This window comes from Lemur catta, chromosome 2 (genome assembly GCF_020740605.2).
Source record: "Lemur catta isolate mLemCat1 chromosome 2, mLemCat1.pri, whole genome shotgun sequence".
Lineage (NCBI taxonomy): Eukaryota > Metazoa > Chordata > Mammalia > Primates > Lemuridae > Lemur > Lemur catta.
Window position 1 is genome coordinate 14,417,036 of NC_059129.1, and position 24,287 is coordinate 14,441,322.

At 43.1% G+C, this 24,287-nt stretch overlaps 1 protein-coding gene across 1 annotated transcript in view; it reads left to right on the forward strand.

Annotated features, from left to right (window-relative positions):
• Window positions 1-11,533: 11,533 nt before the first annotated feature.
• Window positions 11,534-24,287, forward strand: part of OTOA (otoancorin) — a 51,080-nt gene continuing 38,326 nt past the window's right edge. Inside the window, exons 1-8 of the mRNA XM_045542778.1 lie at window positions 11,534-11,626; window positions 11,917-11,945; window positions 12,038-12,068; window positions 12,185-12,212; window positions 13,074-13,161; window positions 15,600-15,731; window positions 19,080-19,315; window positions 21,766-21,869. Of these exons, the coding sequence (XP_045398734.1) occupies window positions 11,536-11,626; window positions 11,917-11,945; window positions 12,038-12,068; window positions 12,185-12,212; window positions 13,074-13,161; window positions 15,600-15,731; window positions 19,080-19,315; window positions 21,766-21,869 (739 nt within the window). The 5' untranslated portion in view covers window positions 11,534-11,535. The remainder of the gene's footprint in view (window positions 11,627-11,916; window positions 11,946-12,037; window positions 12,069-12,184; window positions 12,213-13,073; window positions 13,162-15,599; window positions 15,732-19,079; window positions 19,316-21,765; window positions 21,870-24,287) is intronic.

Sequence of the window (24,287 nt, forward strand, 5' to 3'; positions counted from 1 at the left end):
GAGAAGGGAAATGCAAGCTTACACCTGTGTACCCTAGCTCCTGGCACCTGCATTGTAAGCGTGTTGAGTGTTCGGGCCACTGATCTCAGAGAAGGGGAGGGAAGAATGTACAATGCCCTTTGTCATGTTTCCCCCTTGTCCAGAGTAATTAAAAGCGATATTGTATTTTCTACTATCCTGTATGACCTGTCATCGGTTTTTACATAGTTGACTTTCAACAGCAAAAAGCTTGGCTGGGAAATAATGTCAAACATAGGTTATTTCAAGTTATCTTCTGAGTAAAGCTTTGTTTTCACTTCGTTCTGAGTATTAATGGATGGATTCGTAAGGAAGCAAGATGTTTTTATCAATTGCTTCCCACCACTTGGTTACTGATAGAGGTGTTCCAGGATCCTTTTTCTCTAACAACGATAGCATGTTCATCATGGGCTTCCAGTAGCTAGTGACCTACTGTGTTTGTGCAGATGCCTAAGTGCCCCCAAATTATTAATACCTTACAATCAATGCTTCTGTATTTTAGCTTGAAAACACTGAGACAGGGCAGTCTGGGCTGAGTTGGACTGTCTAGGAGTTCACTGAGCACAAAATTGGGCTAATAATTGACAAGACAATCAGGATGCTCAGAAACTTACAACCAACTTATCAAAGATATAAAATAATGGATCAGCAGAAGGAAGGTCTCTCACTGTATCCACGCTAAGGAACATTTGTGATCTAAATGAAAAAATAATGCACCCAGATCATTAAGGAAATAGGTTTGTAATATAAAATCAACAGTATAGCTTTTCGCAAGTAGTGGATAATGAGGTGATAGCTGGGCAACAGTGAACAGACAGTAATGATTAAAAGAATTTCATGATCGGGTGTCATGGCTCACACTTGTAATCCCAGCACTTTGGGAGGCTGAGGCAGGAGGATGCTTGAGGCCAGGAGTTCGAGACCAGCCTGAGCAACATGCGAGATTCCCATCTCTACAAAAAATAAATTAGCTGGGTGCGGTGGTGCATGGCTGTAATCCCAGCTACTCGGGAGGCTGAGGCAGGAAGATGGCTAGAGCCTGGGAGTTGATGGTTGCAGCAGTGAGCAATGATCACACCACTGCACTCCAGCCTGAGTGACAGAGTGAGACTTTGTCTCTAAAAAAAAAAAAAAAAAAAAGAATTTCACATATACTGTAGCTATAGGGCATTCATATTTTGTCTCTTGCTTTATCAATTTTTCTAATATATTTGTATCGTCTTTGTCTTCTGTGTAGGAATTGATCCTAACTTTTTTAGTTGTAGCTTGTTATTTAACATTTTATTTTTATTTTTTCTTTAGAGTACCTATTTCTCCAGGTACCTCACATAAGTGGAGTCATACAGTATTTGCCTTTTTGTGATTGGCTCATTTCACTTAGCATAATGTTCTCAAGATTCATCTGTGTTGTAGCCAGTGTCAGAATTCCCTTCCTTCTCAAGGAGGAATAATCCATTGTATGGATATACCACATTTTGCTTATCCATTCATCCATCGATGGACGCTTGGGTTGCTTCTACCTTTTAGCTGTTCTGAATAATGCTGCTATGAACATGGGTGGACAAATGTCTCTTTGAGAGCCTGCTTTTAAGTCTTTTGGGTCTATACCCAGAAGGGGAATTGCTGGATTATATAGTAATTCTATTTTTAATTCTTTGAGAAACCACCATGCTGTTTTCCACAGTGACTGCAGCATTTTCCATTCCCACTAACAGTGCACAAGAGTTCCAGTTTCTTGCCAACATTTATTTTCTGTTTTTTTAATAGTAGCCATCCTAATGGGTATAATGTGGTGTCTTGTAGTTTTGATTTGATTTGCGTTAGTGCATCGTTTGTTTTTTTGTTTTTGTTTTTCATACCAGTAGACTAGCTGGCAACATCATTTGTTTTTATAGTACAACTTATATGGCATTTGGCTTCATTTACTAAAAATTGTACTTGGTATCTTGCTATCTATAATAGTATCACAGAATTGGTGTCAGTATTCACTGATAACAAAATACTTATTTTTCACTGTGAAATTTTATGCTTTTGGAGAGTTGGGAGGATGTTATTACATAACTAGAACTTGAGATTTCCCTTTGGATTTTAGAGTCAGTATGCTGCATTCACATGAATTCAATAATACGCTTTTGTTATGAAGTCACTTTAAAATTACTTTCAATACATGTAAAATGAAAAGTCGAGATTTTTTTCCCCACATAAATGACCATGTAAAATTGGGATGTCTTATATACTTGCATTTCTTATGTTCTGAAGAATAAGAACAGATAGAATGCCCAAAAGTTGTTTTCTTATATCCTTTTTGGGATTCAACACAAATTATTGGTTTTAAATGCCCTTGAACCCTCAATAGTTTTTCAAATGGCAGAGCCACAGTGACTGAGAAGACATTGAGTCCTCTTTATACACAGAACAAAATACGTTTTCCAGCACTTGATTTTGCCACCTTTTTATTATTTATAAGATGCTCATAAAGCCCTAAGGTTTTTTGCGTTACAAGGAACATGCTCATTGTAGAAAAAGTAGAAAATATAGGCAAAAAAGAAGAAAATAAAGTTTACCTATGCCATAGTCCTGAGAGTACCACTATTGACATTTTGGTTTATGCCCTTCCAGGCTTTTTTTCTATGCATGTATGTACACACACACACACACACACACACACACACACACGTGTCAACTTTTAAACATTAAAATATGTAAAAATGCAAAGATACTTTTATTGTTCCAAAATGATTCATATGAGACTCATAGACACCTGTTTTCTAAATCAAACATTGACAAGGGATGGAAGACATTTCCCATCATTTCGGGCTTGAGTGTAAGCTTTTTGTTTAAAGGATTAAACCAAGACCCTGGGGATAAAAGGATGTTTTTAAAGATGTTGGACACTAGTATTATATAAATTACTATCAGATGGAGCAACAGAACACTACAGTTGGCTATTTCTAAGGGGAATGTTTTAATTTTGCCACTGAAAAACTAATGCCAGCATTAGGCATTTCAGTAATTGCTTTAAAAAATTAGTTATTGAGATGTGTTTCATTAAATGTGAAGGATTACAAGGAACCCTCTAGAGTCCATGGTTATATTTTCATTAGGAAAGATGGAAAACAGTTAAGCATAATCCCAATATGCAAACTTAGCATTTTAATGCATTTCCTTCTAGTTGTAATAAAAGTTCATACATATATATTTTACTTAATATTTGGCTTTTTTGTTTTGGATATAATATTATTTCCTTGTGCTAATTATATGGTCTTTGTTAATGACCACTTCAATGATTGTATAATCCATAGAGTTGATGTATCATTGTTTATATAACCATTTCCTTATTGGTAGACACTTAAGATGAATCTTTTCATACCACTCCGTGTGTGTGTGTGTGTGTGTGTACTTCTATGATAGGTCTTACTATTAAGACAATTTTTTTTTATTATGGAAAATTCCAAGCACATAAAAAAGAAGAAAGATAATGACCCCTCCTCACCCAGTTTCAGCAATTATCAACACACGGCCAATCCTGTTTCCTCCGGACTCCTGCAACTCCTACTTTCCCACTATTTCCAAGCAAATTTCAGGCATCGTATCATTTCAGTTTTGTAAGTTATCTATCTGTAAAACCTAACCGTTAACTATCCAGCCAGCACATTGCTCCCATTGTCTTATAACTTTTTAATGGTTTGTTTGAATCCGGATCCAGATAAAGTCCCCGCATTGGAATTGGCGGATACGACTTTAGGAGCTCCGGATCCTCCCTGGCCCGCGGCTATCCCGAAGGGTGGCAAGGACAGTGTTCGGATCTAGACGTGAAGCCCCAGGCGTGGCCTGCGACTCCCGCCGCTCCCCGGGAGCCCCGGGGCCGACGCAGCCGAGGTGGGGGCGCCCCGGGAGTGTCCCCGCCCCGCCGCGCCGCGCTCGGAGCCGCAGAGCCGGGCACGCAGGTGAGGCGCGCGCGGAGGGCCCGGAGGACCCCGGGGGGCCGGGCGCTGGGGACGCGGGACTCCCCTGGGAAGGGACACAGGTGGGCACGCGGTGGGGGCGGACAGGGAGAGGAGGGGGGTGCGCAAAGGGAGGGGTACGCGGCGTTCAGGGCTCCTGGGGTGGGGGCGTCCATGGGGAAGAGGGGAGTGAGGAAACTTCGAGGAAACGATTCCAAACCTACTTAGTAATAGTAATAATAATAACAGCGATGACAGCAACTTTGTGATAATAGTAAGAGCAACAGCAAAAACAATAGCATTAATAATAATAATAATAGCTACTATGGATTGAATTTTTATATGTGCCAGTGCTGGGCTTGGTTCTTAACATACTTTACGTATAAAGAAAGTAATACCTACCTCATAGCTATTGCGAGAAAGAAATGGGAAAATGCAGATAAGGCAAATAGCACTGAGTATGTGTTGGATAAATTTATGCACTTAAAAAATGTTTACACGGTCTTTGTGAGGGAGGTGCTGGTGCTACCCCTATTGCACAGAGGAGGAAATGCAAGACCAGAGAGGTTAAGCAATTTGCCCATTAGCACACAGCTAGTCCTGGGTGGTCCAGATTAAAGCTGAGGCTCTTATCCCTGAGGTGCACTGGTCACCTGGAGTTTTAGGTTCAGGGCTGCGGAGTAGAGAGGCTGGGTACCATAGCTTGTAAATGCTGGGAATCACTTAGCTCTGGGTTTGCCACCTGGCTCTGCCACTGTGTAGCTGTGTGACCTTGGGCAGGTCACTTGACCGCTGAGAACCCATTTTCTCATCTGTGAAACAGGGACAGTGGTAATGTTTGCCTCCAAGATTCTGCAAGAATTAAGCAAGATAATGCATGTTAGAGGGGTATATACTTAATTCTCGCGTTGAATGGTTGCTAGGATTGTGATCACTCCGGGCCAAGCGACAGGCATCGGAGCCCCCTCTCTGCCATTTGCCTGCCCTGTGACCTTTCATGTGCACTGAACTCATCTGTGAAACTAAGTAAAGTAAACCTCGAGGGCTGATGGAAACAGTAACCGACAGGGAGGGCTTGGCATGTAGCCCGGCACAGGGAAGATGCTCAGTGAGACCAGTTTCTTCCTGTCTTTGCTTCTTTCCTCAATGAAGCCAAAGCTTTCCATTTGCTCTCCTGGCTGAGAGAGGAGGAGGGGACTGGCTGTGCCTAGAGTCTCACTGTTAGGGGCAGAGCTGGGAGAAGAGCTCAGGCTTTCACACCCCTAAGTCCACAAAGTGCCCATCCCCTCGACTTCTGCGATCCTGTGAGCTGGGCCATTCCAACACCAAACATTTGAAATAAAATGCAAATCCAGTTAAGTCAGGCTGATACTCCAGAAGCCAGACACGTTTGCCTATTTTGCATTAATAGTCATAAATGGTTTTACTTTTATGGAAAATCTCCCCATTAGTGTCTGTATGCTCACGTGTGTGTGTTCATGATACAGACCTTAAACAGAGCTGCTTTGCAGACAATGAGACTCCACGTAATTGTGAACTGTTGGTTTGTGTCTGGGATGGGATGTCCCAGCAGAGGGGGAGCCTCCCAGCAGCTTTGTATGTTTCGTAGAAGACGAAGTGTCTCTGATCCGTAGGCTGACCAACTAGTCCTGGTTTGCCTGCAACTTTCTGGTTTTAAAATGGAAACTTCTCAGTCCTGGGAAACCCTCCAGTCTCAGGCAGCTGGGACATCAAACTCTCTCTGTTTCTCAGGACACTGTCTTTATTTTAGCTTTGTGGTTATTGTTGCTGTTTTCATTTAGCGTCCACCAAAGGAATCCTAACCTGCCTGATTCCCGCCAGTCTGCAGCGGGGGTGACTTTTGGTGGGGCAGGGGCGGGGCGCGTGGAGAAAGCTATCCGCCCGCAAATCGCCATTGCCCTGCCCAGTCCTTTCAATTTTTTTTGGCCAATCTGCTAAAAGAGAGTGACCCAAAGGGCTTTTAATTAAAACCAAATCCCGAACTGGCGATGGGCTGGGGTTTTCTTGGAACGAAGACATTATTTGCAGCAGAGAGCGGGGCATCTGTTCCAGTAACCGTAAACCTCTCCATAGAGTTGATGGGGAGACCGCAGCCATGAGCACAAGAGGCCTCATTGTCTGGGAAACTGGAGAATTGTGAATGAGGCCAACGCCCCGGGCCAGCTGCCCAAAGGGAAGGGAGAAAAAAGGGCCAAAGGTTCCCCAAAGCCAAAAAAGACCCCAAACCCAGGAAGGCTTTAATCATTAGAGTTGAGCATACCAGCTCTGGGGTGGCGACTGTGGGGCAGAATGCATCTACAATGTGCCTGGGATCCAGTTTGCTCAAAACCTGTTAGAATGCACAGCTTTTGGTGACTGGAGATTTCAAAAGCTTCACTGTTTTTGCCCTGAGCAGTAAAATGAGCATAATTGTTTTTAAAGCTGGTTGTAGAGGTCCCTGTGGAGGAAAAATGACCCATGTGCATAACAAATTAGACAATACCAGGGAAATCTGTAGTAAAGAATGCAGGGATGCCTATAAAATAATTTCAGGAGCCCATGGGTGGGCATTATGGGGTTCCCTTTTATACCGAAAGTTCCTGTTAATATAGATGGTGTCTTGTAATTGGGGTACAGGCCACCTGGCAGTCTGGTGAAACAAAATGCAATTCCCAGTCCTCATCCGACTTGACCTTCCAGCAGCTTCTGAGACTTCTCTTTCTCCACGTGACCTCAAGGACACCATCCCCAGCTGGTCACTCCTCTCAGTTCCCTATCTTAGTTCCTCCTCATCTACCTAACCTCTTTTGTTAAAAACTCCCAGTCTCTTTTGTTTTGCTTTTCCTTTTTGAACACTGTGATGTGGAAAATTTCAAATACATTCAAAAATAGACATAAGGCCAGGCGTGGTGGCTCACGCCTGTAATCCTAGCACTCTGGGAGGCCGAGGTGGGAGGACTGCTTGAGGTCAGGAGTTCAAGACCAGCCTGAGCAAGAGCGAGACCCCGTCTCTACTAAAAATAGACAGAAATGATTTGGACAGCTAAAAATATATATAGAAAAAAAAAATTAGCCAGGCATGGTGGCACATGCCTGTAGTCCCAGCTACTCACTCGGGAGGCTGAGACAGAAGGATTGCTTAAGTCCAGGAGTTTGAGGTTGCTGTGAGCTAGGCTGACGCCACGGCACTGGCACTCTAGCCCGGGCAACAGAGTGAGACTCTGTCTCCAAAAAAAAAAAGACATAAAAGAATATAATCAGCCCCCCTGTCTCCAGCACCCAGCTTCAACAATGGCCAACCCAACCTTGCTTCATCTATGCCTCCCTCCCACCCATCTCCCTCTGTCAGTATTATTTCAGAGGCTGTGCCAAACATCACATCATTTCTTCTGTCAATATGTAAGTACATAGCTCTAACAGAGGGGGCGGCATTCTGTAAAGGAACAGAGAATAAATATTTTTGGCTTTGGAGACCATATATTCTCTGTCCCAAGTACTCAACTCTGCCATTGGCAATACTTAAGTGAATGGGCATGGATGTGTTCTAATAAAACTTTATTTATAGACATTAACATTTAAATTTCATGTATGAAGTGTTCGTGTGTCAAGAAATATTATTCTTTCAATTAAAAAAACCTTTAAGTAATGTAAAAACCATTTTTAGCTTACGAACCACACAAAATCGGGCAGCTGTTTGAATTTGGCCTGTGGGTTGTGTTTGCTGACCCTCTCTGTCCCCTTTAAAAGATGAGGACACCCACCTTTAAAAATATAACCCTGGTTCCATTATCAAACTTAAAAATAATGACAATAATTCTTAAAAATCTTCGCATATTCAATCAGGGCTCAAATTTCCTCAATTGTTTCATATTTTGTGTTTTTTTATGATGTGTTTGAATCAGGATCCAAATAAAGTCTATGTGCTACAACTGACTGATATATCTCTTAAGTTTTTAAGTCCATAGGTGTTCTTTCTCCCTCTCTGTAATATGTTGGCTGAAGAAACTAGGTTGTTCCGGAGAGTTTTCCACAGTCTTGCTTTTGCTGGTTGTACCTAGTCTACCTAACATCTTGGCAATGACGTGCCCTGGGTCTCAGTCCTTGAAACTCACCTATTATAGCTTCTCCCTGTGTTCACTGTCTTGGGGATCTCATCCACTGTTAGAGGTTTACATATATGCTGAACATGTCTGTATAGATAGCTTCAGTGTGGCCCTCTCTCCCGACCTGCGGACTCAAACATCAAACTGCCTACTTGCTATCTCTGCTCAGGTATTTAGTGGGCGTCTCAAGCTCAGCGTGTCCAAATCCTCCCCAAAACTCGCAACTCCTGTGGGTTTCCCCATCTCCCTTTCTACATGCTCAGGCCCAAATCCTTGGTGTCACCTATCTCACCACCCTCATTGCTATCTGTGACCAAGTCACTGCCATGTCTTTCCAAGATTGGTCTCCCCTGCTATGGGCGTTGCCTCTTACTGGAATATTCTCAGCAGCACAATCAGTGTGCTTGATCCAGTTAAAATAAAAGTCAGAGTGTGCCCTTTTGGGATGATATCCCTTCAGGGGTTCCCAGTTAAACCCAATTTCCTTACAATGTCCTTAAAGACCCTACTCGCTCTGGCTCTCACCGTTCTAGCCTCTCCCCCTACTGCTCTCATCTTCTTCCTGTGATTTATTGAACAACATGCAAATTATGCTCCTAACTTCAAGGCCTTTGCACTAGCATTTTTTCCTTCTGGAACTTTCTTTCCCCAGATATTCCCATGATCCACTTCCTCACTCCCTCATATCTCTGATTAAATGTCACCTCCTCAGGTCTCCCCTGACCACACTGTCTACAATAGTAGCCACTGCTTCATTGTCCTTCTCTTATCCTGTTTCGTTTTTCTCCACAGCACTCATCCCTCCCTGACATAATATACTTATGGGATTATCTATTTATTTTCTGCCTGGTCACCCGAGCACACCGGCTGGGACTTAGTTTTGCAAACTGCTGTATCCTCAGAGCATAGACTAATGCCTGGCACATATCGGTGCGCAATAAATATTTGGTGAATGAATGCATGAAATAATTACGCAAATATAAATATGTGTTTAGAGTTGCACTTGGTGCTATAAAAGAGAAATATTATTGGCCTTTTCTTCTGGCTGCCTTGGCTTAGAGAATCCTGGGAAGTCTTCATTGATGATTCCAGATTTATGATGAGTTGATGTTAGCCAGGCAGAGAGGGAGGGGACAAGCCTTCCAGGTAGAGGAACAGCCTGTGAGAGGCCTTGCTACCGAGAGGAGTGCTACGCTGGGGGACAGACAGATGGCCTCAGCAGGAGCCTTGGGGAGCGAGGGACAAAGAGGAGGGTGATAAGGCCACTGAAAATGTTTTGGGCTTTATCCTGAGAGCAATGGGAGGAGGGTGACATGAGTAGATTTAAACTTTGACAACAGCAATCTGGCTTATTTGCTTATTTAATAAATCCGTATATAGAGCTTACTTTGTGTCAAGCCCTGTTCTAAAGGTGACACTATGATGTGGGTACCATTATTAATCCCATTTCACAGATGAGGAAATTGAAGCACAGAGAGGTTAAGCAACTTGTCCACCATCACACAGCTAGTAAATGGCAGAGATGGGATTCAAACCAGGTGGTCTGGCTCCATAGTCCGTGTTTTTCCCTTTCCCTTTTGATACTCACTTTTGCGAGGTACAATTTATGTACAATAAAATGGGCTGGGCGCGGTGGCTTATACCCATAATCCTAGCACTTTGGGAGGCTGAGGCAGGAGGATCACTTGAGGCCAGGAGTTCAGGATCAGCCTGGGCAACAAAGTAAGAACTCATCTCTACAAAAAATAGAAAAATTAGTTGGGTGTGGTGGCGCACTCCTGTAGTCCCAGCTATTCGGGAGGCTGAGGCAGGAGGATCATTCAAGCCTAGGAGTCTAAAGTTTCAGTGAGCTATGATTGCGTTACTGAACTCTAGCCTGGGCAACAGAGCAAGACCCTGTCTCAAAAACAATGCGTGCATTTTAAGTGTACAGTTCAATGAGATTTGATGAATGTATGTATCTCTATAACAGCCACCAAAATCAAGATATGGAAATTTCTATCACTGCCAAAAGTTCTTTCGTGCCCTTTTTCAATAAACTCCTCCCACAGCACCCTATAGTGCCCCAGGCTACTCCAGATTTGTTTTCTGTCACTGTACCTTATTTTGCATATCTTAGAGTTTCATAGAAATGGAATCATGCATATGTACTCTTCTGTGGTTGGCTTCTTTTGGTCAGCATAATGCTTCTGAGGTTCGTCCCATGTTCTTGCAGGTATTAGTAGTTTAGTCCTTTTCCTATGCACATAATGTGTTTTTTTCTCCTTTGAGTATTTTAAAATTTATTTTTTTATTATTTTTTTAATTGGCATATAATAATTGTACATATTTATGGAGTACATAGTAATATTGGGATACATATAGTGTGTAGTGATCAGATCAGGGTAATTAGCATATGCATCATCTCAAACTGTATCATTTCTTTGTGTTGGGAACATTCAATATCCTCCCTTTAGCTATCTAAACTACACAATACACTATTATTAACTACATTCATCCTGCAGTGGTACTGAACACTGGAACTAACATTTTTTAAAAAATTTTGAAACAACTATAGATTCATAGGAAGTTACAGAAGAAATATCCTCTGTACTCAGTTTCCCCCAATGGTTATACCTTGCATAACAATAGTATAATATCAAATTCAGGAATTCATGGTACAATCATCAGAGCTTATTCAGATTTAACCAGTTTCACACGCACATAGTTTTCTTCAATTTTGCCACGTGTGTAGGTGCCTGTCACAACCACCCTAATCAAGACCCCAAACTGTTCCATGACCATAAGTGTCCTCCATGCTTTGCTTAGTAGCCACATCTCCTCCCCAAGTACTAATCCATTCTCAATGTCTATAATTTTACTTCAAGAGTGTTAGATAAATGGAATCATCAGTATATAACCTTTTGTTGACTCTTTTCACTTAGCTTAATTCCCTTTATGTTCACCCTGATTGTTGCATGTATCAGTAGTTTATTCTTTTTTTATTGTTGAGTAGTATTCCATGCCATGGACATACCACAGCTAGTTTAACCACTCACCCAGTGAAGGACATTTGGATTGGTTCCAGTTCAGTAGTTTCTTATAAAGTTAAACATGCACTTAACATACAGCCTAGCCATGGCATTCTTGGGCATTTATCCCAGAAAAATGAAAACTTGTGTTCACATAAAAACCTGTACACAAATGTTCATAACTCTATGAATACTCCTCTTTGCTGGTTTGAGGGGTGGAAGATGGTGGTAAGAAGAAAAGTAGGCCATTGTAGCCACCAAGGAGAGAGATCATTGTGTCTTAGACTAGAATAGAAGTTTAGATGGGGCAAAGTCGATGGAATTTTAAAATTATTTTTTTAAAAATAGTTCAGGGGATTCTGGGCTTACTTGTGTTTCCCTTTTGTCTTCTGAATGTCCTTAAATATATTTAAGAAACCAAACCTGAATCATTTCTATGCTTGATTTAACTGCAGGAGAATGTCTCAGGAACCTGCAACATATACCCTTTTCTTGTTTCTTGCTCTGAGCCATGGAGTGGCGAGTCAGAGAATTCCAGATTCCAGTGAGGGTAAGTACGAGGGAAGAATCACCCTTCCTGGTTTCCAGACATCCCAGGGAATGTAGTGGGATAGATCAATTTAGGTACATGATGCCTTACGTTGTTTGTGTGTGTGTGTAGGATTTTTAAGGATTATGCTAAAAAAGTTTTTCAAACCAAAGTTTTCTCACGCTGAGCACAGGTATAATTAAAACTCACTAAAAATTTCCTTTATGAGTGGCTTTCTTCCTAACTCATGTTTGTATTTTTGAAGGTCACACTATTCAATTCTATTTATCCATTCCACGGCTTTCTTACAGATTTGCATCCCTTGTTGCAAAAAATGGCAGTGAGTATTCCATTTTCTTTTAATCAAAATCACCTCCGCTGGAACTGCCAACTTTTGGGTGTTGTAGTTGATGTTACCTCTTTGCCTTTTAGGAAGAAATAATAGGCGGCAGCTATCTGAATGGTAATGTGCCCCTCTGCCTCCATTGGCTGCTTCTAAGAATTTCAAACAGAACGAGGCTGTGATCTCTCTGGAATGATTCCTTTTTAAGTTGTCTTTTCGTTTTATTCCCATTGTAGCATTACTGGATCTCATACAGTTTCAAAGGTAACCTGCCCTCGCGGGGAGAGGGGAAGGGATGGGAGAGATTTTTAATAAAAATTCTGAATGGAAATTGCTTAATTATAAAAAGCAATACCTGCTCATTATAAAGAAAATGTCAACCAATGCACAAGTGTTTTAAAAGTCAACTCCCTTATTCCACAAACATTTATTCCTCCTCTGCTCTAGAGTAGGAGCCAAAACTGATCGCGTGCTTACTATGTAGTGAGTACTACTCTCAGTGCATGGTGCATAGAAACACATTTACCCCTGATGAGTGCCCCACAATGAGGTCTTCTTGTTGTCCCATTGGACAGAATAACGAGAGGCCCAGGGAGGGGGAATTATCCCAGCGGTGGCCCACACAGCTGGATGAAAAGACCACAGCTGGGACGTGGACCAGCAGCTTGGATCCAGGGCCCACCATATTGCTATCGTGCTATGTGCTGCTCACAGGCCTGTGTTAGATGCTGGGGCCATGGGGCAGGGAGCTAGATAGTGTTGTGGAAAGGCCACTATTAACAAATAATTCTAATATGATGAGTTCTATGAAGGAGAAGAGATGGGGGCCTTGGGACCCCACGTCAGGGACACCCAATTGTGTGAAAGTGAAAGATCCCTGTAAATGCTCAGAAATTGAGAATCGTCTTTGGGAGAATGGGATCCAGGCAGATTCCTACAGCTGGAAACTTCCCCAGCACTTGCCTGGTTGAGAAATCTCCTACTTCCAAGCACAAAGTTGCTAGCATCCCTGGCCCATTCCCACCACTCGTTCTGAACTCCTGTCCCTGGGCCGCCCAGCTAGTGCAGCACCACTTGTAGAGGCACCTGTCATTGTGACCTTCTCCTGTCTGTCTTTGACTGAAGCTCCCACGTGTGGACGGCAGACCTGCCCCATAGAGTCTTGGCCTACCTGAATTCACGGCATATTCCCTTCACCATCGCCAGCCTGCAGGTGTGTACCTGAGACTCGTGCGTATGGTCCCCTCTCATGCTCAGGGACTGCAAACTCAGGGCCCAGGGAAGTTGGAGAAGTGGGCTGGGATACAGAAATTCTTTACTTCTGCAAAGAAAAGCATTCTGCCCAGTTTTTCTTGAAATGTGATACAAGCTCTTTCGTCTTTCCTTCATTTTCCCACCTTTGATGGAGACGAGGTATATTAGGGTGTAGGCTGAGATACTGTAACAAAGAGACCCAAAATTGTAGCAACGGAAGCAATTTCATTTTTACTTTCTCATGTAATAGTCCAGTGCTAAGTGGGAGATCCAGAGCGAGGAGGCAGCTCTGTTCCAAAAGCTCACCAGGGACTCAGATTCCTTTTATCTTTTTGCTCTGTCACCCCTTAGGGAGTTGTTGCCCACATGGTTGAAACACCACATTCATTCTCCAACCCAGGGGAGGGGGGTGAGAAGAGGAAGTGGAGGGTGAGCATCTTCTCTTCTAACGATGTGACTAGCGAGTCACACAGTTTCATCTGCTCAGGTTCCATTGGCTCACATGCCACAGTCACATTGCACTGCAAAGGAGCCATGGATCCAGCTAACAGTTGAGGGGTTCTATTGGTAAAAAGAGCAGAGGGACAGTGGCTATTTGGGCATAATTATCAGCCTCTCAATCACGGGTCCAAGAAATAGTTTTCTTCCTTTTAACTCTGCTATAAAGAAAACAACTGCACAAACGTGTTGCCAGGTGGCAAAGGATATTTGCCTTAAGGGGCACTAGGGCACGGTGTGGACTGCGGTAAATCGGACAGCACATGCCTCTTTAGCGTGACCGTTAGCCGAGCGTGGCATGTTGTATCTTTACCATTATATACTGTGAATAGCACAAAACGTTGAAGAAATATTCTTTCAGTGTTCAAACACTGTTGCCTGGTTTGGCAAAGAAGCCACTCCCGTCACTAACCAAGGAATACAGCTCTGACACGTCTTGTTTCAATTTTTACTTCTGTTTTAACAAAAATGAAAATATCAACCAACATTCATATCATGGCTACACTCAGAGAGCTGACTGTCTACCACGTACCGGGACACCCACTGGCTGGAGGTGGCTGTCGGCCCCACATGGCGTCTGTTTTTCTTCTCCTGTTCATCAGTTGTGACAACCTCAAGGGAAGCAATGCCTGCCTCTTTTCTCCCTAGCAGCAAGGCTTCTCAGGAGATGTATCTATTTTAATCTGATTAGTAGATATACTACTTCTCTCCTTATATATACCATAGTCATTCATTTATTCAGTGTCTACTTATTTAACATCTACTTTCTGCCAGTCATAGTTCTAGACACTGAGGACTTGGTGGAGAACAAGACAGTCATGTTACTACCCACATGGACCTTTCATTCTAAGGGGAGAGACATTAAGTAAATCATTATTCAGCTCGTTCAGGATGAAGAATAACAGCTGGCGCTTCTGAGCGCTGACTGTGTGCTAGACACTATTGGAAACACGTTACGCACTCACTTGATCCCCGTTCCCAGCCCTACATTTTTCAGGTTGGAAAACTGAGGCCCAGAAGTAGTGTTGCTGATTTAGCAAATAAAAATACAGATGCCCAGTTACATTTGAATTTCGGATACACAAGAAGTAATTTTTTCCAGTCTAAGTGTGTCCCATGCAACATTTGGGACATAATTATACTAAAATATTATTCATTGCTTACCTGAAATTCACATTTAAGTGAGCATCCTGTATTTTCTGGAGCAACCCTATTTAAGTAACTTGTCTAAGGTCACACAGCCGGTAAGTGTCAAGGTGACGATTTGCATATGGGTTGTCTGGGTCTAGAGTCCACCTCTTGCCCACGATTTCACACAGTGCTGCCATCCCAGAGCACCTCTGTGTCAGGGAGGTTTAGAAAATAATTCCCCAGATAGCAGAGGAAATCTCTTTCAGGAGAGGCTGGTGGCTTTTGCTCCTTGCCCTGGAGGGAGAGCCACAGTTTGTTCATTGGGTCTGAATTTGCGCCCCTGTGATAGCTTAGGTTTGAGCAGCAGCGCCATCTGGGGGTGCTACACTTTCTAGACAAAGGCCAGCTGCTCTGGACCTGAAGCCACACTCACCTATGGGGACCAGGCAGGCCACGGATTGAGGAAATCAGGTTGGCTGGGCCTGAAGAGTTATTTCCGCAAGCAGCTCCCCCAGGGTCTGCAAGAAGGGGATGCGTGTTGCCTGGTGTTGCCAAATCTTTGGATTTTCCTAGAGAAGTTGGGAATCTGGATTTTGTGAGGAATGCCCTGGCTTTTAAATGTTGGCAGCTAATAAGAAAATTAGGAGCTGGCCAAACCAAACACTTCTGCAGGGAATTAGGTGGCCTGGCCTGGCTGCTGGCCGTGGTGCTGACCACGTGCCCCCTGCCCTTGGGTTCTCACCGACTCTCCCAACACCCCACTTCCAGGCAGCCATGGAAAACCACCTGGAGCAGCGTTTGCACCAGCCCCAGAAGCTGCTGGAGGACCTGAGGGAAACAGACGCTCAGCGATTCCGCACTGCCATGAGATGCCTCTTGGAAGACAAGAAGGGCCGCTTGGTGAGGCACTCTTGGGATCCTGCGGGTAGAGGAAGTCCAGGACCAGTTGGTACTGGTTGAATTGAATCAAACTGAGCCTGACTCAGGCCTTGGGCCCCTGCTTTTTTTTTTTTTTTTTTTTTTTTATCTCTTCCTCCCTTCTTCTCTTTTCCCCAACCTCCTGGGAGCTTTAGGATCTAGATTTTTCTCACTTTCTCCAAAGTTCAAATGAAGAGCCTTATAATTCATATTCTTGTTGGTACCTGGAAATGAAGGGTGCTGAGGACCTTCCAATAGTTTGGTTCAGTAAAGATTCATGAATGATCACTATGCACCGGTAGACATGGGGGTGAAAGACTGCCCCTGCCCTCAAGGAGCTTACAGTGTGGAGGGGAGACAAAAACAAAACAGATAATTTTCACAAGATGAGATTAGTGATACAGGAGCATCACAAAGTCTGGCCTCTGAGCCCTGGAAAGTCCTTGGGACCCAGAAAGGTGAGGTTTTGTTGTTCATTCTTTTTTTCTTTCCATTTCTCTCTCTCTCTCTCTCTCTCTCTCTCTCTCTCTCTCTCTCTCTCTCATTTTTGAGATAAGGTCTTGCTCTAACACCCAGGCTAGACTGCAGTGGCATCATCATAGCTCACTGCAGCCTTGAACTCCTGGGCGCAAGTGATCCTCCTGCCTCAGCTTCCTGAGTAGCTCAGACTACAGGTACATACCACCATGCCTGGCTAATTTTTTTTTATTTTTTTGCAGAGATAGGGTCTCACTATGTTGCCCAGGGTGGTCTCAAACTCTTTGCCTCAAGTGATCCTTCCATCTTGGCCTCCCAAAGTGCTGGGATTAAGCCACTGTGCCCAGTCTAGAGTTTTCTTTAGTGGAGATGGTTTAGTGGGGAGCAGTGTCTTTCAAAGGGGGTCGAACCATTTAAACATTTTAATCACCATATACTTATTTTTATGTCTGTTATTAAAATATGATGGGCACATCAAACCAGTTTGGTAGGGATATAAAGTTTCCTTTTGAAATAAATTTAAATTTATTAAAAAAAGACTCAGTTTAAAGAAAAATATGAAGTAAATAATAGGAAAGGCAGTGAAAAGATACGGCAAGAATGGGGATGTGGTCTAGGAAAATGATATTGCTTAATGTTTATTGAGGGTTTACTATATGTGAGTTATTCCAAGGCATCATTCAGCAAACTGTTTCTCTAAAGGGCGAGATATTGATAGTATTTTTAGGCTCTGAACGGCATACATTCCGTGTCTTAGTTACTCAGCTCTGCCATTGCAGGGTGATGGCAGCCACAGATGATTAGTAAACGAATGGGTGCGGATGTATTTCAATGAAACTTTATTCACAAAACAGGTTGTGGGCCAGATTTAGCTTGTGGGCCACACCTTGCTGACCACTGTTCTAAGGGTTTAACATGCATGGACTGACTCACTGAACACTCTCCAGGACCTTCTGAAAAAAGATTAATAAGAATCTTACCATTCTAATATTCAGATGAGGAAACTGGGGTTTGGAGAGGTTTAGTAAGTAACCTCAGGTTATGCAACTTAGAAGTGGCAAGTCTGAGGTTGAGACCTGGGCTTCTGACTCCAGCTCTGAGCTCTTCTGGCATCTGGGGAAGTCCATAAGCCCCTTCTCAGAATAATCTTTTAAAACCTATAAAACAAAATACCAAGGATTACAAAGGAGGTCAATTCTATAATCACACACATTTGGGGCATAGTAATTTATATGCTTCTTTACCACAGTCAATAACAAGATTTAGCAGCAGGTCTAATAACTTCTGTAATTTTGAGGAAGTATTGAGTGCAAACAAGATTTCAAGAGATCCGCAACAACTGTAAGGTGTTTTGAAAGTCTCTGTGATTTCAAGTGATGACAAAGTCCTACTACCACCACCGCACTGCATTTCACACATTCATCCGGGAAGGAAATGCTAAATGTCAGTTCTATGCCAGTAAAAATGAGGGTGCACTGTTTCCCCAATGTTCACTGATGCCCTAAATTCTACCCCCAGTCTTTTGCTTAAGGACGCCTAAGTGTACTCTCAGCCACTTCACTGTTCAGCCGCCTACAGCGAATGACCGAAGTTGGGAAACACCTGGTAATGGTTAAAGTGTGGGTTTGTGCCCAGATACACTTGTTTCAGATCCCAGCTCCTTGTATGTTTGGGCCGGTTACTTATTCTGTTTTGTTTCAGTCACCTGTGATATTGAGCTAATAAAAGCAGGTAACATTTGTTGAGTGTTCACCAAGTACCAGGCATTTTATAATCATCTCCTTCAGTTCTTACACAACTCAAAAAAGTAGGTACTGAGTTTATCTGCATTTTATGGAGGAGGAAACTGCAACTTAGAAAAGACAAGTCATTTGCTCAAGGACACACAGATAATAAGTGGAGGGCCTGGGAGTTGAACCGAGGAATGCCTGACCCTGGGACCCATGGTGCGTAACCTATAGGACTGTCGTGAGCATTAAATGAGAGGGTACATGTTTGCCCCATGCTTGGGGCAGTTGCCTGGTGTGTAGCGGATGCTCAGTAAAATGGAGGCTATTTTTGAAGGGTGTGTGGGAGGAAGGACAGAGGCCTCAGTCAGATGGTGACTAAACCTTGTTAGAGTTCCTGGGTTCTGTGGATCAAAGGATGCCTTCTTTCATTCCTTCCTTCATTCATTTATTCTCACAGGCTATTTTCAGTCTTCCAAGCACCAGGCACCTCCACTATGTACATAGCTTAGGCCTCAAGGACTTTTCTGGCTCAGCCCTGGGTGTACAGTGGAATCAATGCCTGGGCTCCACCCAGACCAATCAAATCAAACTCTAGATAGTAGGGCTGGAGATCAGTACTTTTTCAGAGCTCCCTGTGTGATTCTCATGTGTCACCAGAGTTGAGAACCATAGGCTTGGGACCACAGGTACATGAGCATCTTTAATGCATCATGGAGTTTGGCTTAAGATCCTCTGGGAGCACATCATGGAGGGAGATCTGATCTGAAGTGGGACGTTGGAGGGAATCAGAGAAGCCTTTGCCCAGGACCGATGAGCTCAGCCTTAAAGGATAAGCTGGATTTTGCCAGAAAAAGGAGCAGGGCAGGAATTTAGCTGGACTAAGGGCCTGAGCTGTGACAGTCATGGTGTATCTGGAGAGTGGGAAGGCTCCAGAGTGAGTGCAACAGGTGAAAGTCTTGACTTTGTTCTGTAGGTGATGGAAAGTTCTAGAAGTTTTGACAGAGCAGGACGGTGTTAAACAGTGATCCTGAGTCTCCCCACTGCTGCAATGGGTGGTCAGTCCCGGGGCTTCCAAATCGCCAGGCAGCTCTGAAGGCGACCCTGGCTTCTCTCGTTGCTGTAGGACCTCCAGGACACTGTCATTGACTTGGGAGAGATTCGGGAACAAGCCTTGCAGAGCCCTGGTGTGAACCGCAGCCTGTTTCTCGTCACGCTGGAGAGGTGTTTCCAGGTGTTGAACTCCCTGGAGTGTGTGGAGATCCTGGGCAGGCTGCTGAGGGGGTCTTCAGGCAGCTTTCTCCAGCCGGACATCATGGAGAGGCTTCCCCGGGACCTGCGCGAGGACGCCTTCAAGAACCTGTGAGTGCCTCCTGTCACCCTCTTAGCCTCCCATCTGTCCATCGGGGCTGTGTGAGAATTCAAGGAGGAAATACCTGTCAGCAAGAAGAAGACAGGCGGGGACAGGTTGAGATGTGAGTTCTGGAGCTGTCGCTTAAAATCTGTAGAGTTGAGAGATGGTTTGATTAACACAGTATCTCCCAAATTTCAGCAGCTCTGGTGCCATGCTTACCATTTTTGGCATACCTATATGCCACGGGTACTATTCTTTACTTTGTGTTTTTCCTTATAGGGATTCATTTTTTTTTCATTTGAAAATATTTATTGTAAAAGTAAATTTGATATCATGACTCTAAATGGGAAACCAGTATCCTTTGTCTTAAGTCAATAATCGTAAAAATAAATATAATGAAAAAATGTCACTAAATCCTAGCTGGATATGTTGCTTACCTAAGTGTCTTAGTTTGGGCTGCTATAATAAAAAATACCATAGATTGGGTGGCTTAACACATCGGCTGCCACACAAAATATTAGTAACTTTTCCTTGGGGCCATGGTGTTTTATTATGAAAATAGGATAAAAACTTTCAGTGCAATTTAAAGGTAAACATAAATAAAAAACCCAAATGTATTGAATTCTATTTATTTAATCCATGTTTTTAGAATTAAATTGTCAGCGTTACCTGTAACAGTAAGAACATCAACAAATAAGATTTTATATGTGCTTCACACAGCCCCAGGGTCAAAACCAGAGTGTGTTAAATACAACTCTCATGGCAGTTAATGTGTTAAACAAAAAACGTTTATTTCTTACAGTTCTGGAGGCAGGGAGGTCCAAGATCAGGGTGCTGACAGATTTGGTGTCTAGTGAAGGCCAGCTTTTTGGTTCATAGAAGGTGTCTTCTCACTGTGTCCACACATAGTGGAAGGGGTGAGGGGGCTCTCTGGGGTCTCTTTTGTAAGGGCTCTAACCCCATTCATGAGGGCACCACCCTCATGACCTAATCACCTCCCACAGGTCCTACCTCCCAACACCATCACCTTGGGGGTTAGGATTTCAACATAGGAATTTGGTTGGGGGGAACACAAATATTTAGTCCATGGGACCAAGGCTCTGAGTCTTGGGCCTGTTCCATTGATTAAACAAGGAGCTGAGTGTGTGTTAAAGACTCACTGGCACTAAACTGAGACTTTCTCCTTGAGGGACAGCGGAAGGAGTGACAGAGCACTGAAAGAGGAAGACTTTCCCCTTTGGGATGCTGTGCTGGCTCATGTTTGTGAGCTGTATGAAACGACACTTAGAGGGACCCCCAATTAGAGGACTGTGTCCAGGACTTGAAGGCTGTAGGCATTGTTCCCACCCTCCGCTCCTTTTACTAATTATAGTGCTTTATATGGCCCTACAAGGCTTTTTCTAAATCTAAAAATGATTAAGAAGAAGGAAAAGGCCAGTATGATGACAACAAAGTGGGAGATTGTGTTTTATTCTTTGCAGCCAAAGGAATGTAGGGGAAAGAGGTAATATACTGACTTTATTTTTGTATCCAGGGTGTCTGCTTTTTGGCCAAGACATATATCACATGAATCCCTTTTGCTCTGCGTGCCACTACACAATACCTTTTAAACCCAGAGTCTGCCTCCTCCATTCACTCAGGTTGTATGCAGGGGAGCGTGGAGGCAGAGGAAACATCACCAGGAGAGGGAGTTTGTTGGTCACCGCTCATCTGATTGCAAGTGACAGACAAACCCATTCAAACTGGCTTGAGTCAAAAAGGGAATTATTGGATCATGTGATTGAATAGTTTTAGGTGTAGGATGGCTTTAGGCACCAACTGATGAATGGGTAAAAAAGATACGCTATATCCGTATAATGGAATATTATTTGGCCACAAATAGGAATGAAGTACTGATACATGCTCTGACATGCATGAACCTTGAAAACATCATGCCCAGTGAAAGAAACCAGACACAAGCCTGCATGTTATATGATGTCATTTATATGAAATGTCCAGAGTAGGCAAATCTATACAGACAGAAAGTAGATTAGTGGTTTCCAGGAGTTGGGGAGACTGGGTATTGAGGGGTGATAGCAAGGATATGGGGTTTCTTTTTGAGGTGCTTAAAATGTTCTAAAATTAATTGTGAGGATGGTTGCACAACTCTGAGAATATAATGAAAACAGTTATCTTGTACACTTTGCATGGTGAATTGTATGGTGTATGAATTATATCTCAGTAACGATGTCCTTTCCTCCCCTCCACAAAAGGACCAAGAGGTGAGGGGATGGAGCCAGTATGTGCAGAACACTCTTTGAAAGGTGTTTAGCTGTGAAGGGGAAGAGTAGTAATGGGAGAAGTTGCTACATACAGCAAAGGCCTGGGGACAGCTTTGGGCACATTTGCTGTTTTGACTCCCATTCAAAGCAGCTCCCCCCTGTTTGTTATTAATCGATGCCATGTTTGTGTCATTTAGATCTGCGGTGTTCAAAGATCTCTACGACCAAACCTCGGCTCATTCCCAGAAAGCTGTCTACTCCTGGATGACTGGGATTTTGCAGACGTCCTCCAACGCCACTGGTGAGCCTGTGCTTTGAGGTGGGGTTGCTTTTTGGGAGAAGAACGTCCTCAAAGAGGTGTTTCATCTCTGAACACTTGGGTTTGATTTCATTGTCTCTTGTGATTTTCACCACCCTTGTCACCTCCAAAAAAGACTTGATGTGGCTTAGGGAATAAAACACATACCCTACTTCATCGATGCACTTTTCACGTGTTGAAGTGTCTGAAATAACGATGCGTCTGTATTTTACAATCAGTGGTGTGTTCTAGTTTTTTAGTGGAACGTAAATAATGATGGCATCTTAGATTAGATGAGAACCTTTAGTATTGGCAGTTACGAGTCCAACATTTGTATTAAAAAATCTGTATTAAAATAGCACAAGCTAATTTTGTTAGAAAGTCTAGGCAATAAAGCACAGAAATTTAACTCTGAGCTTCCTGGCAACCAAAGCAGAAGTAGGTCAGGATATGTTTATCTGACAGATGTTGATTAAAAGCCTACTTATGTCCTAGAGTGGTCAGATTTATAGAGAAAGAAATTAGAATGCTGGTAGAGTTTTGATTTTGCAAGATGCAAAAAGTGCTGGTTATGTGTGATGATGATGGTCGCACAATAATGTGGATGTACTTGTTGCCACTCAACTACACACTTAAAAATGGTGAAGATGGTAAATTTTATGTTACGTGTCCATTACCTTAATTGAAAAAAAAGAGAGAGAAAGAAGAATGGCTGTATGGATTAGCAATGAAAACAACTTCTCAGACAGCTTCAACTTTTTAAATATTTAATGCCAATAATGTGAACAGTATAAACTTTTAAACAGTTTTGAAAGCCTACTATGTGTCAGTAGCTGAGGACAGAGATAAAATAAGACAAAGTTTCTGTTCTCATGGCCCCCTTGTTTTTTTGTGGAAGGGTAGGCAGAGAAAATGTTAAACAAGTAAGTAAATAAAAAAGAGAGAGAGAATTTAGATACCGGTAGCTGCTGTGAAGAAAATACAAATAATAAATGCGTAGAAAGGGTTTCTACAAGTTCTTTAGACCGGAAGAGGGCTTGGCAAATGTTTTCAGTCTCAACTGTTCAGCTCCGATGTTGCAGCTTGAAAACTCCCATGGACAATGGATGAATGGTTGTGGCTGTGTCCCAATAAAACTTTATTGATGGACACTGAAATTTGAAATTCCTATAGTTTTCACATGTCACCAGATACTATTCTTCTTTTGATATTCCTTTCAACTGTTGAAAAATGTAAAAAGCATTCTTGGTTCACAAGCTGTATAAAAATAGGTGGTGGGCTGGGTTTGGCCCGTGGGCTGTGGTTTGCCAACCCCTGGACTAAGGAATCAGGGAAAACCTCTCGAGTGGATGACATTTGAATTAAGACCAAAATGAGAAGATGGAATCAGTCATGTGCTGCGTTGGAGGAAGTGCATTCCAGGGAGAGGGACCAGCAAATACAAACGCCCTGAGTTGGGAATGAGCTCGTGTGGGGAAGACATAAGGAAAGCTAGTGGGGTTGGAGTATAGGGAACGCCAGTCAATCCTTTTCCTGGAATTAAGCTCTCAGATTTGTGTATAATGAACATTAAATAACATAATAATCAATGTCTTCAATGCATCACAGAATTCCCTCTGCCTGGCCTTTAGGAACATGAGCCTCACTCTGTGTAACCATGAGGAAGTCCCTCAACCTCTAGACTTCCCTACGTCTTCATTGCCAGAGTTTACTTAGGCACAGACTTTCCTCCTAAAATTCCTATATGGTAGGTTTCATTATGAAACTGCAGTCAATTAAAATTAGTTCTATTTGGATCTTAATTTTTTTTCATGAAGGCCCTTGAGATAACTGGAAATACTTTGGCCGTTAAAAATATCCCAAGCTTGGGGATCATGAGTCTTTAGAAATATAGCTCGTGCTTAATAATTAGTTAAAAAATGAACGTCAGCTTGGTTCTTGGTGAATTTTGTGATTCTACTTTCAAAATTCTCTAGCCCTCTGGGGCCACTCTTTCCTCTTATAGCCAAGGTAGATGTATGGAGTCCCCATTGAGGGGATCACAGGGTGAGCCTGAGCTCACCCCAACATTTCTGATTCCTGGGCTGGAGGAGGGACCCTGTATGTTCTTGTGAATCGGCCCACGCACAAGCTGACTTCGGCATCTCGCTGGGGCTTCCATCATTGCCCGCAGCTTCTGCAACAGCTCTTGGTGACTGATTCCCTGAGCCCACTGCCCCCTTCTCTCATTTCCCCAAATGCCACCGACACAGTGTGGCATTTGTTGTGTGTTCATGTCGTTTACTAAAGAACTAGGGGGCAATGGCGGCTAGCTCCAGCTCAGTGAGACTTGAACTCATCCTGGACATGATTGTTTTTAAAGTTCCACTGACATCTCACTGACGGGGAATTTCAAATGCCAGAACAGGGTGACAGAGAGAG